This window comes from Vicugna pacos, chromosome 2 (genome assembly GCF_048564905.1).
Source record: "Vicugna pacos chromosome 2, VicPac4, whole genome shotgun sequence".
Classification (NCBI taxonomy): domain Eukaryota; kingdom Metazoa; phylum Chordata; class Mammalia; order Artiodactyla; family Camelidae; genus Vicugna; species Vicugna pacos.
In genome coordinates this window covers 21,548,758-21,568,601 of record NC_132988.1, presented here as the reverse complement: position 1 = coordinate 21,568,601, position 19,844 = coordinate 21,548,758, and the positions used below count along the sequence as shown (strand labels likewise).

The window sequence follows — 19,844 nt, the reverse complement described above, 5'->3', positions numbered from 1 at the left end:
CACCTGACGCTTACCTCTCGGAGCGGGATGATGAGGCTACACAGATTCTCCTCCTTGCTGGTAAAGCAGATGTAGTTTGTGGAGACAAACATCTGCCCCAAAATGTGCATTTTGTTGAATGGAGTCCAGAGGGTGCAGTCCGTGTGGCCGTCTAATTTTTCATCTTTGGGCAGCCGGAAAAGTGCACGGTATCGCTCGCTCTTCGCCCTGGCATCAAGATCGCTGGAAAGCAACAACAGTAACGCAGCTTACGCAAGAGAAGAGCTTCAGTGCCTCTAATGATGCAGCAACGGAGGTTCCCCAGCCCATCTTTCCCCTCCTCCAGCCTGTCAGACTTACTCCTACCTTCCTGGGAGTTAGCTCCAACCTAGGACCCAAAAACATAATAAAATTATTTTAATATACTTAGGGCCCCTTGGGTTGTCATTTCACAATCAGTATTTGTAAATGTTCAAGGATCTTGGGAAAACAAGGCCTTAGACAGGCATAATTCTCCTTCTAAAAGAATACAGTAATTGCTAAAGAGATTACTACATTTATATTCATCTAGAGGTACTTTCGGGGTCTTATCTTTTAAGAATGACCAAATGAGAAGGTACAAAAGCCACATGAATCAGCTGACTGTCACTGTCTGCTATGAACAGACAACAAACCTGCCTGAAACACAGGAGCAACCCAGCTCGTGGACAACTCGCGTTTCTAACCTCGCTGGGTCCTGAGGAGACTATAACCTCCCGAATCAGGTCCTTTTCTGTTTACCATGGCAGTTATTTAAACCTCTCCCCTCAAGCTCTTATGCCACTTGAGCCCCTGGATGGTCGAGTTTCTGGCTTCACAGGACACAGAGAAGCCCTCCAGCTCCCTCCCTGCTGTCTCCAAAACTGCCTCCATCCTCACCGACTCTTGCTTCCTTTCCCTGTTTGAAAGGGAGAGGTATCATCACACACACGCATCCTTCTCCATGCTCTACGAGATGCCACTTTTAAAATTATTCATTTTATTATAGCTTTATCTCCACGCTCCCTTCTGCACCTGCACCCACACCTGTCCCTGCGCTTGCCCTCACCAGTAAACTCTTCCCGTCTGCCTACTTCAGACTATCCTATTTTCAAACCTTCTTTAGTCTAGAAAGAGCAAACCCCCTCCTTTACCACTGAATTTCTTGAGCAAGCGGTCTATACCTGCCCCTACTTCCCTTGCCTTGCTTTTCACGTGCTAGTCGATCCACTGCAGTGACCCAGCCTCTTATCACTCTGTCAAAACATGTCTCATATCACCAGACATTTTAATTGCAGTGACCTCTGGTCAGGTTCCAGCTATCAGCTGCGTGGCAATGATTACCAATTCCGTATATCCTACTGGACCAATGTCCAGTTAGATGTCCTGCAGGCAACTCAGCTCAGCCTGATCAAAACTGAGGCTTCATCTCCCTTGGAAACACTCATCCTTCCCTCATCCCCATCTCAGTAATTCCATGCATACTGTCACACCTCAGGGCGTCAACTTTTCCCTTGTCTTTTCTCCAGCCCTCCTCCCACATCCAGTCTTCAGACTTCTCTGCAGTCTCTCATCCCACACCCAGCCACCTTCCACACATGTGATGGACTTACTTCCCCCTGTGCTTTCCCCTTCTGTTTCTCCCATCATGTTATTCCATCCTACTGAATTTATGTGAGTAATTTCTTCTATGTCTTCAGAGCCCAGCTCCCAGCAGCCTCTGCTGAGAGGTCTTTCCTACCCTCTCAGCCCACCTCCCCACCTGTGTGCTCATGGCACTGTGCTCAGAGGACCAGAAGAGGTCCCAGCACATTATGCTGGAGTTGGTCGTGTCTACCTCATTTGCTGAGCTGTGAGTGCCTTAGAAAGTCTTTTTCAGTTTTGTATCCACACCCAGCAAAGTGTTGCAAAACCCTTGAAGTTGTTCAGAGAAGGTTAAATTTCATAAATGAATGGATGGGCTTCTTGTCTAAAGTCTCTGTCACTCACCGTTTTAGAGCAGACACTTTTTTAGGAGACTTCTTTTTCAGCTTGGGCAGGGATCGGTCTTGTTCAAACCCCTCATTGTCTAAGAGCTGCCTCATGGCAATGTTGGCGAGCTGCTCCATTAACTTGAAGGTCTCACTGATGTTGAGAAACACGGAGAAGAAATGCTCACTGGACCTTGTGCTCACTTTGATCGCATCAGGCAGAAGCAGCGTGGCATTCTTCTCCAGCTGAGTGATGTCCACCCACCGGATTACCAGCTTGGCTGAGTGTAGGAAACAAGGCTGGGTCAACATGCGGCTGCTTGAAATCCTCTCAAGATACTGTAATTTCACAACCCCATGCCCCAATCTCACTGAACTCCTGTGAGTTTCTGTGCCAGTATTTATCATCATTCTGTTAGTCTGAAGAGACAAATCTGGATCACAAAAATTCTGAGCTATGATTATTGTGGATTTAAGTCCATGTCTGCTAAACGGATTATACCTTTGGTGACTCTTTATTACTTAGTAATCAATTTCTTTACAACTATGGAATCAAAAATGATTGAATTCAATTGTTAAAATCGTTACAAAATAGTGTTGGCTCAGTTATAACTACAGAGAAATTGTTGATGTTTGGATGTGGCAAACCTCAACAGACTTTGCAAAGCTTCCCTCCAAGATCCTAGAGAACTTACCTTCCCTTCCCATGAGGAAAGAATAAAAGCAAAGGTGATTAATACTGAGGTACATCCAACCCTGACGGGGGACCTTCCCCTTCCAGTAGCTGCAAGAGTAGTAGTTGACGAGCTTCTCTTCCTCCGGCATTCCAAACAGCCTGTGGAATTTCACAATGGCTTCCTTGAACTTCTCTGTGTCATCATCTTCCTTCACATCATTGATTTTGTTATACTCTGCAATGATGCCCTAAGGGATAAAGCACAAAACACACAACTGGTATTACTATGACTAGAGCTCCTTTTCTCCGTATGCTGTACATGTTGGAAAGGGGTGGAGGGAGACAAACTTCAAAGGCTAGAGTTTTTAAAAAATAGAGTATTTTCAAAGCCAACTCCCAAATTCTAAGCCAGTGAACAAGAGCAACAGAGATCTTATCATCTGTTTACTGGTACTAATCATTTTGGTAAGTTCACACAGAATGAAGCCCATAGTTTTATTTGACCAATGAGGACATAGAAGGATTTTGTTAGTTCTACTGCTTTTTGTAGCTTATCATAATAGAGTCATCCCACAGGTCAACTTCCGTCTTTCTCGAAAAAAAAAAAAATCAATGAAATTTCATCATGAATGGGAAGGGAGGAAAGACCAAAACACCTGTCATGATTCTGGCCACAGACTCACTGTCTCAGGGCCATGAATAACACCAGGGAACCTAACAAAAAGGAACAAGCAATCATTTGAGCAGAAAAGGAGTGAATGTGAGAGCAAAAACTTACATTAGATACATGATTTTTGATCAGTTGCACAGGAAACAAAATATATGCATAGCAAGTGACTGGCTTAATCTGTTTAATCATTATAGAAGCTTCAGAGGCCATTTCATTGTTACCCAGTTCCTCCAGAGCTCCCTGGAAACTGGCTTCTGTGTATGTCTCTGGATAGAAAATGCTCAGTGGAATTCCACCTTTGACCTTGTAATCACCAAATCCTTCTCACCTCATCTTCATTTCCTTTGATCTCAAGGTAGCACGAGAAAAGCATGAACTTTTGAGCATGGAAGTCTTGGGTTTGGACCCTGACAGTGTCACTGCAGCTCTGTGTGAATCTGGGCATCTTCCTGGGTTCCCTTTGACATGACTGAGTCCTCTGTATTCCAAGGACAGAAAATTGCAATTGTCTCATACCTACAATTCCTGGCTCTCAGGCTTCCAGGATATCCTGGATGCTCTCTATATTTTATCTTCCTAAAATGGAAAATTCTTGTTAATCAAATTCTGAGTGTTTCCCTACTACCACCATATAACATCCAAAATTGAAGATCAGACACACTTTTGACCCAACCAACACTGCAACCTTTTCTCTCATGGTGCTACACTCGACAAGATTCCCTGTTAGTTACTCTGCCCTAGTTGGCCTGAGGCACGCTCGGGGCCAGAATGTGTCATCTGTGTGCCACCTTCTTGCCTGGGGCCCTGCCATTCTGTGTGCCTAAAAACTAGCAGCAAACTGTCTTCTATTTCACTAATCCCGTCTAACCTCAGTGTCTGGTCCAACGCCCACCTCCTTAGGAGTCTTTTCCCAACTATGACTGTCCTTCCTCATCTTAAGTACTGTTGATTTTCTCGGCCTGATGTACTGAAATTATGTCCTGAATTTTATTTTCACTGCCAGGCTTTCCACTCCAGTCACCGGCAGTTGTGGTAACCAGAAGAGATGGTGGGAGGGAGGAGAGTGAGGGCTTTAGACTTCTGTCATCTCCATCACTGTTCAATTCTAGTACAAAAGCAAACTTGTAAACAATACCATAACAGCAAACACAACCCCAGCGTAAGTCTCCAACCTATTTTCTATTGAGAAGCCACCTCTTGGCCCCTTTACACAGTCCAGGAATTACGGCAATGGCTTCCCAATCGGCATCTCCTCACGGTCTCTCCACACTCTAATATATATTTCATACGACTATTTTCTGAAACAGAGACTTGACTGTACCATTCCCACCTTAAAAATGTCTGTACGCTATCAGTGAAAGAAGGAAAAAGTCCAATCTGCATCTCATGCCATAAAACCCCTCCTCCATCTGCCCAAATCAACCTTTCCAGGTTCAGTGTAATATCACACTCGCTGTGAAACTAACCCAGTACTAAATAAGAACGAGCATTCTCGTCTGTATGTTCTCTTAATTTATACATCGGGTGAAAGTATTTTGTTTATATGTCCTTCTACCACTAAATATGCATTTCAAAGACAAATATAATGTCTCAAGTATTTTTTAATCACCATATCTAGCACCTAAAATTTAATAAAAAGATTATTAAAAGAGTGTATGTTGCCTTTCCAAATTAGCATGCATTCTTAAGGGGCCATAGCTTAGTCTTTATTTTGTTCTCCAGAGTCACGGATATCTCAATCTAAAATTGTTTAAGAGCTTGCAATCCTTGGGAAATTAAGCACCAAGTTGTTGAACTGCTGTTCCTTTGTCATTCGGGAGGGCTGAATGGGTGGCACTGGAAGTGGCAATGCACTTCCCTGAGAGCATCTGCGATAGGGTTATTTCTTCTAGTCAGTTTTGATACTACCGTGTGAGAGAACAGAGATGTCCACTTTGGTGGAGGCCAGGGGAGACGTGTTTTGGAGCTGGGCTGCTGTGGGGGTGAGCAGGCTCTGGTAGCGCAGGGAACTGTAGACAGCCAGGAGGCAGCATGAGGCCACTGGACCTCTGAGTTGGGGAGGAGAAGAAGCCAGTTCACAGAGAGGAGGGATGGAAAAACCTTTCCCAGTTGGCAAATACACCTACAGCCTATGCGACATTTCAAAGTCATCAGTGCCTTCAGAGGGCAACCAAAAAAATATGTAAGAATGAATGAAGAAATAAATGAATGAATAGATGAAAAGAACTGAATAAAAACCACTAATAAGAAGTAGCAGTTGGGTCCCTAGACAATCCCAATGGCCACTCAACTCAGAGTAACCTGGAGACCCTCAAGGCCAGTATGCTCTTCTGGGCTACTGTGCCGAGCTCTTACCTGAAGTCACAATAAGGAGAATATTAGAAGGGAGAGACGTATAACAAACCGAATCATGCCCAGATGTCTTGAGTGGGAAAACACTAGGTTCACACTATGCTCTCTAAAGAACAAGTACCACAATTTCTAGGATGGTCATTGAAATTTTTAAAGAGAAAATGTTTTTAAATACGAGAAGATTAATGAAGACACAGAAGTGAGAAACATCACTCTGAAACACTCTGGGGCCCAATACACTAACATCAACAGGCCAGGCCTTACCAACTGGTTTCAATGGCAAGGATAACAGTCCCCAAATTTCCCCTCCCAGCATCTCCACCTTCAGGAAAAGAGAGAGTCCCGAATGCAGAGCCTCTTTTTAGTTTACCATAGTTTTTAGCCAGGTGGACCGAATGATGGAACAAAAGGATGGAATTATCTCCTTCCTGTATGTTCTTAAGGTTCTGCATAATATAAAACAGGTCACCCCGGTTCTAGGCAACAGCTCCACGTAACTTTGGGAAATTACTACAATCCAAATATTCAGGCTGTCCAATGGAAATTTAAATACCCAAATGACATTGACAGGTAATTCACAAAAGGGGGAAAATTAACTTAGGAGACATGAAAAAAGAAATTCAACATTATAATCAAAGAGAAAATTAAAGCAATAAGACAGTCTTTTTACTTATTAAATTTGAAAAACCATTTAAACAAGTGAAATGCTGAAAGTAAGCAATGGGAAAACTGCACAAGGATTCTAATGGACTGACAATATCTACTAAGGTCCATGAAAAGTGCTTAAACTTATTTAATCCATTAACCAACATTTTGTAATCTATCCCAAAAGGGAGTGAAAAATTATAGGAAAAGCTGCACCAAAGGATTCACTATAGTATTGTTTGTGCCTGACTCCCACGAGTCTAAAAGCTGGGGTGATGTCTAGAAAGAGAGGAATGGTAAGGTCAATTGTGGGATAATATTCAGTTACTACAGTAACAACTAAAAGTTATATAACAACACAGTAGATACCAGAGAAAAAAGATATGCTAGAAAGTTATATGTACATCAAGACTACCGTTATGATAAATACGCATATTAGAAATCTAGGAGGAAACAAACAAAAGTTATCAATGGTATTTGGATTCTGGTCACCTCTGTAGTTAATTATTTCATTTATAATTTATGAAAGTTAATTAGATCTCAGCACAAACAAATAGGCTGGTTCCCTTCATTACTGGACAATCTGTGCATGTTTAAACCATTCATTTGCACATGAATGATGTTCTTTCACACATAACTGCATTAGTAGCAATTCCTCCCTCATAATTGGTTTCAGGGGAATTAAATCTGACACTTCTGGTGTAATGGAAATGGTGAGAAGAATGGCTATTTGATATAATTTGTCCTTGCTTTATTTATTTATTTCTCCTAACTACTGTCACTTTGAAGCTTCAGTGTCTTCCTATAGCTCTTTATTTGTACCTATTTCCCAAAGAAGACAACATTTGAGGGAGGACTATGAAAAGGTAACTGAGAACTTCAGTAGTAGCTCCAGGACAGAAAAGATGCTTCACGTCTGTTCCCCCACCAGACACCGCCCCCTTTCGCCCAGCCCCTCCTCAGACTCTACTCATCTACAGAAATTCAGAAATTCATCTACTTCCCAGAAATTCAGATACAGGACTTAGAAACCACAGGAAGATGTTATCAAATCTGATTAATTTTATCAATAAAACTCTCAAATATTCAAGAATTTTTTTTGCATGTTGTTTTATTAAGTTTCAAATACAAAACATTCCAAAAAGAAAAAAATCATCTATTATACCTAAGTTCTATATTCAACTACCAGTTAAACAAGGAAAACATGTTATTCTTTCTTTTACTACCAGTAAAAAGCCAGAAGAATAAAGATAGATTCTTCTTCCAGCAGGATCAGAATTCAGTCTGGTGGGTCAGTAAACTATTTGCCCAACAGCTGTCTGTCATTAAGCATACTTTTTTAATTTAGTTAAGAATAAATTTTTTTTTTTTACTCAGAAGCTGCCATTTTTGCTAGCTTGACTGATCCTTTCCAAGGTTTTCCCCTCTCTCAATTTTTTTATCTTCTTCACTACTCTTCTAATCATCTCTTTAGTAAGGATGGAGCAGAAGCTTAAATAGCCAATTTTAAAGCATTGATAGACTGCTCATTTTGTAAGGGGTTGAATAAAGGAAGGGGCTGTATCATTGCACCTGCTGTGGTACTCCTCAGTTCTCACTAATTCTATGTGGTCCAGTTAAAATTCCCCTTCAAAAACATCAGAATCCAAAGAGCAGTGAAAATCCATTTATACTTTTCTCCTTTTCAATCATAAAATTACTACATGTGAGGGCGGCTCAAGCTGGTGGAGGAGGAGGACCTGGAGCTCGCCTCCCTCCACAAGCACATCAAAGTCACTACATATACATGTAGAAGTTCAGCAAAGAAGAAGAAATAAAATACAAAATGGCCACTCTGGAATTTTAATGAGAAACACTGTCAGGTCACTTCCTAGAATTCCTCCTTAACCCAGGTGTAAAGAAGGGCTTCTAACTATGACTGAAAAAACCAGGTGCTATAATAGAAAGAACTGGCTGATTTTGACTAAATAAAAAATTTTAAGTTTGGTGAAAACTATCGTGAGCAAAGTCAAAAGAAAAACAACAACCACATATAACTGATAAAGGGCTAATGGCCTTTTTATTAAAAAGAGCTTTTAAAAATTAAGGAAAAATAAGACCAAAAGTCTCACAGAACAAGAGGCAAAAGACATGAACAGTCTACAGACAGGGTGTAAAAATGGCCCTTAAACACATGAAAAGATGTTCAACTTCAGTCATAAATAAGATGATACAAATGAAAACAGTACTAAAATATCTCTCCCCTTCAGACTGGTAAAAACTCGAAAGCTTGATAATCTACCTTGTTGGCGAGGCTGTGGGCAAACAGGCACTCCCATACATGCCGGTGGGAATGTAAAATGGGGAGGCGAAACTGGCAGTATTCAGCCAAACCATACATGCATTTACCCTTTGACCTGGCAACCCCATTTCTACCAGTGTATCTTAAAGATACAGCCCCAACCATACACAAGTGCATATGCATGAAAACGTACATATGGAACATCATTTATAATTGCAAAATATTGGAAACTACATAAATGTCACAGAATAGAAGAGTAGCTGGATTATCTATGGTTCACACACATAGTATGCAGCTTAAAAAAGAATGAAGAGGGGGAGGGATATAGCTCAGTGGTAGTGGAATTGGAGAGTCATCATATTGTAAACTGTAAGAGCAAAGACTGGCTCCACCAAAAAATCGCTGATGGACGCTAAATCAAGGGGGAGATTTTGATGGATAGACTTAAAGTGTCTTCCTACAGAAAATTGCAAAAGTGAAATTAGTAACTCTACAGTGGAGAAACTGGCTAGCACCTTGCTGGGTTTTTATCACCAGTGGGTGGCAGATGGGTGTCAGGTGCCTCCAGAAATGATACTCTGAAAAGGACACAAGATCGCTTATGATGTCCCATCCAAGAATGTCTATCTTCCAGAGACATCTAATAAAGTCCCAAAGGAAAAGTGTCCCATTAAAAAAAACAGAACTATACACTGAGAAATATCAATGTCATAAAAGATAGACTATTGAAATGATCCAGATTGAAGGGGACAAAAGAGATGAAAACTAATCCAATAGCTTCCTAGACTGGCTCTTGCACTGGAGTGGAAAAAAAATGTTATAAATGACATTATTGGATCAATTAACAAAATCAGGAAATGTGCCAACTATTACAGTATTAGTATTAAATTTACCGCTGGTGATAGTGTTGTTATTTAATAGAATAGTCCTAATTCTTCAAAATATACACTGAAGTATTTAGGGGGAATTTCCTATAAAATAGAGTGAGTGAGCACACAAAGGGTAAAGTAAATGGGGTAAATTGTTAACAACAGGGAATATGGGTAAAGGGTCTACAGGTGTGTTTTATACAATTCTTATTTTTGAAATTTTCTATAAGTTTGGAGTTATTCCCAGAGGAAGGTTAAAAAAGAAAAACTCCACTACTCTAGAAAGAGCAAATCACTAAGTTGTACACCTAGAACTAACTAGTGCTATAGGTCAATCAGACATCAATAAAAAAAATAATAATATAATAAAATAAACCACTACCTGTATTTTTCCTCTCACAAATGTGTTGATATCGTTCTCATTTTCAAAGATGGAGAGTGTCTGCAGCAGATTCTGCTCGAGCCATTCCCAGTGTTCGGTGATTTCTTTTCTGGAACCACCTATTTGAATGTAAAATGATAACAGAAGTCAGAATTTAAAAGACACTTTAAAAATCATGGTTAACTTCATCCATATGCAGTGCCTTTAAAGAGGACTACTGTTCCCACCAGCTCTGCCTTTAAATGCTTTCTCTTCTCCAGGGGAGACACACAGAAATGCTTAAGGACGTGGAAACCTGAGAGTAAGTATTGTGTTATGGTCACATCTGATCAGGTAAGTCCAGAAACTTTTCAGGACAATCTTCCAGAGTAGAAGGCAGCAATGTTTCTCCCGCTCGCTTTTCTGGATTGGGAGTTTAGCCCTATCCTCTTTTCTCCCTCCTAGGACTGGCATGTAGATCTTGTTGGGTACTAGGTTACAGTTGTTAAGCTGCAACAATACAGAGCTTTGGTATGCCCCTGGAGAGCTGATGTAACCACCTCCTATAATGGGCAAAAAATTATCCTCACTCCCTTCAATTATGAATGAGATGTGAAAATGGACTACCGCGAGGGAAGAGCAGCCCGGCTCTCACCAGCACAGCTGCCCTGAAACGCAGTGGGATGAGGTCATCCTCACAGCCTCCATCTCAGCCGCTACACTTCAGTCAGGTACAAGAAGCATAGTCACCTCTCCTGGCAACCTCTAGTTTTAAGCAACCTTAGCCTTGCAGCATATATAACCCGGAACCCTGCTCTCTGCTCACAACTGCAGGGCATAATAGGGATGCTCTCACAATGTCGTTGTCAAGACACTGGAATAAATTCCTTTCCTTTCTTCTTTTCTTGCTCTGGGAAAGTTAATGATCTTGCAGAAGAGCACTTTGTCAGAAATCATATATATATCTCACAGATGTAAACTGTGGGTACCACTCGTTCCAGAATTAAAAAGTGATTCTGTGATTCCCTGATTCACCCCTTCATGCTCCTCCTTAGATTTCCAAGTTACATTTTTTATTGATTTCTTAAAAATAGCTTCTCTCTGTTCTCTGTCACCAGTAATTCAAGGTCTCTCAGCATCTCACTCTGATTCCTGTCCAGGAAAGGTAGGAGATACAAATGCATCCAGAACTGTACTCAGAACTGTGAGGAACAGAACTAAAATCTCTTAGCAAAGGAGAGGCAGGCTTGAGGAGTTTCAGATCCACTGTCCGAGGAAAGGAAGAACAAAACCAAACTCAACGTTCATTTTTTTTGACTTTGTGCTTATGAAGAGGACGAAGAGCAAATTTCCGCGAGGAGCGGCAGCCTTGCAAGAACACGAAAGAGGAGACTGTCTGGAGTTCTTCCTGCAGCTTCTGCAGCTCACTCATCCTGGGCTGCAGTCAGTCGTGTGTGAAAGCCATGACTCTACTGTGCTGTCACGGCAAGAGCTGGAACTCAGGACACCTGGGTCCCCCTCCGTCCCTGCCACCAGCCTGGTGGGTGCCTTTAGACAGTTTGCCTCATCTCTCTCTGTCTCAAACTCTTTACGTGTAAAATGGAGACAAAAGAACAAAACAAAACCCTGGCTCATCTCAGAGCAACGTAGTAAAAATCACAAGGAGTAACGTCTACAAATACACTCTCGAGAGTAGAAACCACTTTTCAGATGCAAAGCACAATGAGCACTTGGAATATTTAGGGAATGAGTCACTCTGGAGTTTGCCAGGAGTGTTCAAACATTTTAGGCACAAAAATTTTAAGTTGGCATTGGAAAAGTTTCTAAAACATACTGCGCCCTTCCTTGTCTGTAAACAGGTCACCCCCATCCCCAGCTGTGACTGGCTGTGCGTTACAGATAGAGCTCAGTCCAGCGTGAATGCCGGCCACATGCCCTGCACCCCGCTGTCCCATCTGTGCCTGCTGGCCCCGTCAGAGGTTCGCACCTGAGGATGGAGGCACTCCAGGGACCCGCAGGATGGCAGAGCTTCTGCAGACCCGCCGGGCACAGTTCCCAGCCTGATTCTGCCTCTCCTCCAGCCCTGCCTGCACTGATCCCAGATGTGCCTTCCACAGGCCGGTCTGCACACGTCTCTTAGTTCAGCCGGGCAGTCTGGCTGTTGACTGGTATCCCCCCCTGCACTGCCCTTTTCCAGGTGGTCACACCAGGTACTTGACCTTAGAGTCCCTGTTACTCCGGTCTTGGAATCCAACCTCACTTCAACCTCACTGTTCCTCGGTCATCTTGGACAAAAAAGTCCAGGATAACAAGCCCCAGCGCAGACCAGGTGTGCCTCCACCTTTGCACGTGCTACCTTCAGTTTTCTCTATATGCATATTCATACAGGTACATCCTCCCATCCCGCCACACAGCCATTGTGGAAATGGTGTGTGTGCACATGCACTCATTCAACAAACATTCACTCAGACCTCTGATTTTCATGGGCATCCCATGAAAGTCTACGGGGTGGATCCCTGTCATCAAGTAGCCATCTGGAGCACTCCTATATTGAACTTCAGTTTACTCGCCACATTGTTTCCCCACCTGTTGGCTTCTCTGCTGCCCCAGGACCTCCTGCTCATCACCCTGTCCTGCTGTCCATCATGTCCACAATCTCCACCTGCCAGCACCTGCCACCATGCTCACTGCTGGCTCTTTTCTCTACTTCTTGCTGCCCAGGATGTAAATCCCCAAGTTCTTGTCTGCGATTCCCCCACTGCCCCCACCCCAATTCCTGCTGCTTGAGCTGCTTCTCTGCTGTCCTGCATCTCCTGTTGCTTCTCCCAGGCTTGGCAGTGTCACATGAAAAGGCCGGCTCTCTGGAGTTATCTCCAGCCACTCACAGCTCCCATGCGCAGGAAAGGTGCGAGAAGGCAAATCTCAGTATCTTTAGTTCTCCAGCTCTTTCAGACCGCTTGGTGCTTGGGGCCTGCTTGTATACCACCAAAGAGGTTTCTGAGGTTTCTTCTGCCTCTATCCAGACCTAAGGTTCTAAAGTTCCAGAAGACTGGGCTGTAGATAACAAAGAAATTTGTGTACCATTATCACCATCACTGAGGAAAGAAAAAGTCACATATGCCAACAGCCAATGGTACCTTCAGGAATTAACTATGGATTCCTATCTATACCCGACAGACACTTGCCGGGGAGTGATGTAAATGCATCTTTTACATTTCTATTTACTGTGCAAATGCACCATATTCTCTGAACACTTTCCCTAATACACAAAGAATAAGCAAGGATGGTACTCAAGGCTCCAGGCTCTGGAAGTATGAGGATACCTATAAGGCAGGGCTGGAGTCCCTCCCCCGCAGACCAGACACATTCTGAAGATGCTGATCTAGTAAAAATGATCTCTAGAAGCAGGCGTCCACTTCTCATCCCAGAACAAACATCAGGTCCACGGAGCAAATATCCTGCCAACAGTTTGAGAGCAGCTGTCACTTCTGCCAACCCACTCTTTAGGAACCAGCAAGACTCCAGAAGAAACATGTTGGAATCCTAAATGTTCCGTATAAATGCCTCTTTCATTTCTCAAGAAAGTAATTACAAGGGCTGCAATATTTAAGAGCTCGGAACGTTCCTTTTGCTACTGTGCAAACTGAGATAACACGAGGCTATTTTGCCACGACTCTGAAAAGAGGCAGGTCTATTTACCCAACAGTTTGAGCAAAATATGCTGGGCACTCAGAAGAGAAAGGAAGGGCTTGGCAGTCAACTTTCTGGAAAGGCTGCATTTACAGAGATACAGCAGGAAAAAACAAGCTGACCTGACTGTGCAATCAGCCAGAACAACAAAGAGAGCTGTGTCGGGTATGAGACTCCTTCAGGAAATCCAAGGTAAAGTTTTCCACCATGGTCAAAACTGGATCAGCACTTCATGGGCTCAAGATTATTGAGAAATTAATTTTGGAAAAATGAGAATCTTTATCATTTGCAGTGTTATGTTTTGTTTTTAGAATACCAGCCACAGGCTCTGTGCATATATCTGGGCAAAGTTTAAATACTCCTCGCTACGATGTGGAAAATACTAAATCAGCCTAGTCTAATCTCTCATCTAGTTTGAGATGTACCTTAAAGTACAAGAAATCTACTTGAAACTAAAAGGAAGCAGCATTAAGGTGGACCCACAAATTGATTCTATTGTATCTGGCCTCTGAGGATTAGGAACAAAGCCTTAAGTCCCCCACTGACAGATATTCAGTGGATATTTCTTTGCGATGCATAATTAGTAATACAGTTTGGTTCTGGAGCTGCAGGTCTGATTTAAAAACATGAATTGGAGAATATCTAAAACGGTAAATCCCCACTGATGGAGCTTGTGTGCACGCACACGTGTGGGTATATACCTGTGTGTACGTGCAAAAACAATAACCACTCACGACAGCAGAAAACAAAACAAAGCAAAACAAATCCACCAGACATCCCAGAGATTAAAAGGCAGCTAACCGAGTATTTTCAGATATCAGAACAGGATGCTTGGATCCCAAAGGTGATCTAGTCCTCAAATGAACAGCTCTTGAAGCTACTTAAATAGAAAGAATCATCTTTTTTACGGCCTTACCCAAACACAATCTTATCCACAGAGATGATAATTTAATTTTGGATTTTAAATACCAAAATTTAAATACTTTTATCTGAGAGTAACACCCAATACACTGGAGTGACACTTACTGTCCCTGTAGTATTTACAAGCCCACCACCATACTCTCTACATCCAGAAAAATGACAAACTCATATTTAGAGAGGGCAAGAGATACAACCCAAAGTAATGTGGTGATTTGAACAGTTTAGAGACAAAAGGGAGATTTACATTTTAAAAATCCACATCCAATTAAAGTGAAAACTATAAACAGGTTAAATAGTGATAATGATAATGTTTTCCATGACTTACTTGTGCTCACCAGGGCCCGGAGCCACGCTTAACTACAGACACGGACTCTCACAGCAATCCTATAAGCAGGCCAATTAACAGTCCTCTTGTTGATGAGGAAACTGAAGTTTTCACATTCTATGAAATCAAATTCAGACTCTTCTGTCTCCAAAATGTATGCTGTTCGTTGCTACACTTCCACCCCCGACCTATTTTAGAAGTGCAGTTAAGTACACCGGGGGGATACATTATATGAAGTAATAAGGAGCCTGATTATCAGGGAGACAACTTCACTTAATGGTTCAGACCGCAGACTTGGATGTCAAAAGAGTACACGTGGTTTCAAATCCCTACCACGCCACATATTAGCTTTGCGACCATGGAAAAGTGACTTAACCTCACTGTGTTTCAGATTCCTCATCCGTAAATGTAGGTAGCAACATCTTACCACGTTGGTTTGTGCTGAAGATTAAGGAAGACAATACATGTAAAGTCCTTAGCACAGGTCTAGAACATACAAAGCACTAAACAAACAGTAACTTTTGCTATGACAAGTAACAGAACACAAACGTCTCTCCTTGAAATGTGATGCAGAGATACTTCTAACTTCTGACGTCAGAGTACTAAGAAACTGGCTGCTTAACTGTTGTCTGATCATCATACATTCAGCGCAGATCTCTCCGGCCCTGACACTGTTACATTTGGATTGCAAAGTGTACGTACAATTGAAGTAAAGCAGGCCTAGAACAACTCTTTGTGCAACTATTATAAGCTGCTTACATAACTCTGCTTGTAATCTCTTACAGGTCATAACAGTACGTTCATAGCTTTATAATCACTCTGAGAAAAGAGAGGCCCAGGTAACTCATCCAGCCTTAGCAGTAAGGATTAGTGGTTGGTGGTGTCATTTTGCTTATTTTACTTAAATGCCAAGGTCCTCACCAACTCTGATGGGCAGAACGTAAATGGCTCCATTTCTGGAGGACAAACAGGCTCATGATCCTAAAAGCCTTACATACATGCATATTCTTGGACTCAGCATAGGTACTCCTATAAATTTACCCTAAGGCAATAATTAAAGGAATGTGGAAATACTTTATTCAGAGGATAATCACTATGGTTTTTCAAAATTCAGTTAATATTAGAGAGAAAAACCCTAGATTTCCCGAAATAGCACATCAGTTAGATAAATTACATTTGATACACAATAAAATACTATCTACCTATTAAAACTGACATTATAGGCATACATTTTCTTGACATAGAAAGTCTATACACATACATGCATACACACAGAAATACATATATATGTGTATGTACAGACACACAGACATACACGTATATGTAAAGTCTGGAAGGTAAAGATTTTTAAAGTGTTAGTACTGTCTTTTACTCTTTGCTTAACTGTATTTTCTAATTTCCTGCAATGAACATGTTTTGCTTACTGAAAATAAGCCAAGTTTTTTTTTTTTAAGCTGCTAGGTTCCCAACGAAACAGGAATAGTTCCTGAGGTATACAGACCAAGAGAGGATGAAAAAACACTGACCAACTTCCACATTACATGTGTCTCATGTGGAAGGCAACTAAATTACCCAACATTTTGCGTCTAGTGTAAATAAACAGCAGAAGCAGCATCAACTGGCAATCTTTAATTAAACTCTGGGTCTTACCAGCTTCTGACTAAAAGAATGTTTAATCATAAAAGCCAGTGTGATGCCACTGAAAAAGGACTGGGCGGGGAGTGGGGGCGGCCTGGGACCCTGATCTCAGCTCTGCATAACTAGCTGTAGCCAGCCATGTGAACTTGGGCAGTCCACCGTGCCTCTGCATCCTATCAAAACCAGAGTGCTAGGCAAGAAGGGCGAATCTGTCTCTCAGTTCCAAAAATGAATGACCATCTAGGCCCAGATGAGACTCTAAGACGGTGAAGAAAAAGGAAAGGAAATCAGCGGGCAGTGGAATCAGGGCAGGGTTCAGGGCTGTGTTATCAGCGAGGTGGCCATCAGGCACATACCCTCCACCTCATTTCCGTTATCAGTCCTGTTGGAAGGTCCCATGTATCCAGAGGGGACCGTCAACATCTTTCTGATGGTAACTCTTCTCCTCTGCTGTCCCAGAGCTCTTCAAGCAGTGTCCGTGGAACTCTCTGCATTCCTACGAGTCCACGTTCTCATGAGGCTGTATAGGCCTTCTTACTGTTTGTACCTTCTAGTTCTTCTCCTGGGGGGAGCCACATGCACCGCCTTCTACTCAGGCCCCCTGAAGGTCGAGGAGGGCAGAGGACTGGGCTCTCTTACCTCTGGGGCACCAAGTCCACAACTCCAGTTGCTGGGGGAGCACCTGCAGCTGTTTAGTGCCCCAGTGGGGGCACCGGTGTAAAACAGTCAGTCACCGGTGGGAGGGAGGCCGGCCTGGCAGAGCATAACCGGGGCAGCGAAGCCAGCCGGGCCGGTTCCTGCGGTGCCGCTTCCTTTGTGCTCTTAGCAGCGCAAACAGCACTGAGCAAACCGCTGAACAAAGTGCAGCTCAGAAGGCTGGAATCGATGGCTCAACAGAATATCAGCCAAAGAGAACAGTGGCTTCATTTTGGGCAGCAGTGAAAAGAGTCATCTGTTAGACAGAGTTTTGGCTCCCCTTCCCAATGAAAGGTCTCAGTGCCAAAGAAACATAAAAAATCAATTTCTTCAAACCAATTGCATAAAGACTGATAGAGGAAGATAATAAAAAAAAGCAGCATATGAAAATAATGTTTCACCAAATAACTCTTGCTTTTTACCCCCTCTTCTTTCCATATGGTTCATACTGCCAAGGGCTGGGTGATTACTATACCGGCATACACACACACACACACACACACACACACACACACACACAATGAAATACTACTCGGCCATAAAAAAGAATGAAATAATGTCATTTGCAGCAACATGGATGGACCTGAAATCATCATACTAAGTAAAGTAAGCCAGACAGAGAAAGACAAATATCATATAATACCACTTATTATGTGGGATCTAAAAAAATGATACAAATGAACTTCTTTACAAAACAGGAACAGACTCACAGACATAGGAAACAACTTAAGGTTACTAGAAGGGGAACGGGAGAGGGGGTGGATGGATAAACTGGGAGTTTAGGATTTGCTGATACTAACCATTATATATAAAATAGATAAACAACAAGATCCTAAAGTACAGCACAGGGAACTGTATTCAATAACTTGTAATAGCCTATGATGAAAAAGAATATGAAAAGGAATATACATATATGTATAACAGAAACACTATGCTGTACACCAGAAGTTAACACATTGTTATCTGACTATACTTTAATTCAAACAAATAAAAAACTAGGTCCTGCCTGGCTCCAAGTGGCACAAGTCTAAAGCCATCGTATGACCAGGATTCACCACTACGATGACTGCTCTCCTGCAGACAGTGTCCTAGGTGAAGATGTTGATGGTGGATGCGCCCTTTAGTTATATTTACACATATCAAAGATTCACAAGGCACATGGCACAAAGCAAAGGTTTTTGCGATCCTGTGGATTCTAACAGGGAGGTGAATTAGACTTTCAATTTTCTGCTGAAGCTTCTCTTATAGCAAAGATTCCTGAAATTAGGGCACATTAAAAAGCTCTTGGTGTAGTGTCCCACCAAATACCAACTCTGTAGCTGTAACTACAAAAACAGCATTAGAATTACAAACCTAAAAGATCAGCATAGCCAAGAAATATTTCTAAGGTAGCAGCTTCCGCTCTTAAAGTCTTCTCAGGAAAGAGAGCCAGCCATTTGGGTTTTTAAAGGGAAATCGATAAGAAGGAACAACTAACGGGTGAGTGGGACTTTTGCAGTGGTTGTCACTTCCGTGGACTCTTCCACAAGGCAATTCTGGAGCTGTCTCTATGCATAATCAATATATACAAAAGCTACAACCGGTCTGGGTTTATTATAACGAGATCATGCCGTTGTGACAGGCATTACTTACTGGGAAAAGGGAAGTGCATCTCTTTGAGGTATAAATGACGGCATCGGCATTTGCCGCCCAGTGTCCCGCCAGCCTTGGCTTGGCAAACTATTCAGGTATAACTCAGCTTTGTAACTCTGGGCTCTTTCCCACAGGACCCTTCAGAGGAGCCTCTGCTTTGCAGAATGGCAAAGCCCCAGAAACAGAACGAGGAGAAGTGATGTCGGGCAACGGGGGAGAAAAAAAGAGAGGGCTGAGGAGCAGGAAGTCACAGATAGGAGCCAGCTCCTCGCAGCTCGGGAAATGCGCCCTGACCCAGGCAGGCCGGGAGACCCGAGGGCGCTGAGGAGCTCCAGGCTCCCCAGGTTCTCAGAAGCCTCCGGGCACAGGTGCGGAAGTGCTGGATGGCGAGGGAGGAGTGTCAAACCCTGCTTAAGTCCAGGGGTTCTAGTGCTCCTGCCTGATTTCTAATTTCCTCTCTCTTTCTTCACTTGCTGGCTACAACGTCTATTTTAACACCATTCTTCGTTGTTTGCCAACTAAAGGTGACACCTTCCCCGCCAACTACCACAGGGTGCTTCCCTTCTACAGGAGCTATGGGGTGCTTCCCTTCATGTCGGATGAATGGCACAGACGGCCAGAACGCTGTCTTACCCAGCCTGGGTTACACTGATAAGTCTGTCTTCCTCAGGGTCCCAGCCCCCTCTCCCTTAATCCGTCATCCCCTTCCTCTCGCTTTAATCCCCATCCTTTACTCCCAGGTGGTTTCCTCAGTGCCCGGACTCCCAATACCACTCCTTCATTCACCACAACGCATAAATGCTGAGAAGTGTCACTGTTTCTCATGGGGCTGTTTGCATCTTAACCAGAACTTTCAAAGGACACAACTACAGTGTTAGAATTTCAGGTGCTACTAAATCCTTGAGAGTGCATGGCTAGGGCTCCGGAGCTTTCCGGCAGCCTGAAATCACTCCCAGATAATTTCCCCCTATCCTTGCAAAAGGCTGGTCAAGATTCCAGTATTCAGTTGGGAGCCCCACAATCCAATGGTACTTATTCACCCTGGGCTAAAACTGAGTATTTCCTAGTATTCTCAAGAGCAGAAGCTGGATCTAATTATCTTTACACCTTTAGATCTCTGC

At 42.8% G+C, this 19,844-nt stretch overlaps 1 protein-coding gene across 3 annotated transcripts in view; it reads right to left on the bottom strand.

The window, feature by feature from the left end:
* The window catches only part of TBC1D9 (TBC1 domain family member 9), a 106,656-nt gene that overhangs the window by 42,182 nt on the left and 44,630 nt on the right, over positions 1-19,844 (bottom strand). For all 3 annotated transcript variants that reach the window (XM_072976585.1, XM_072976596.1, XM_072976588.1), the window contains exons 3-6: positions 9,843-9,961; positions 2,663-2,891; positions 1,987-2,248; positions 15-222 (exon numbers count right to left, since the gene is read on the bottom strand). In XM_072976585.1, the coding sequence (XP_072832686.1) occupies positions 15-222; positions 1,987-2,248; positions 2,663-2,891; positions 9,843-9,961 (818 nt within the window). The remainder of the gene's footprint in view (positions 1-14; positions 223-1,986; positions 2,249-2,662; positions 2,892-9,842; positions 9,962-19,844) is intronic.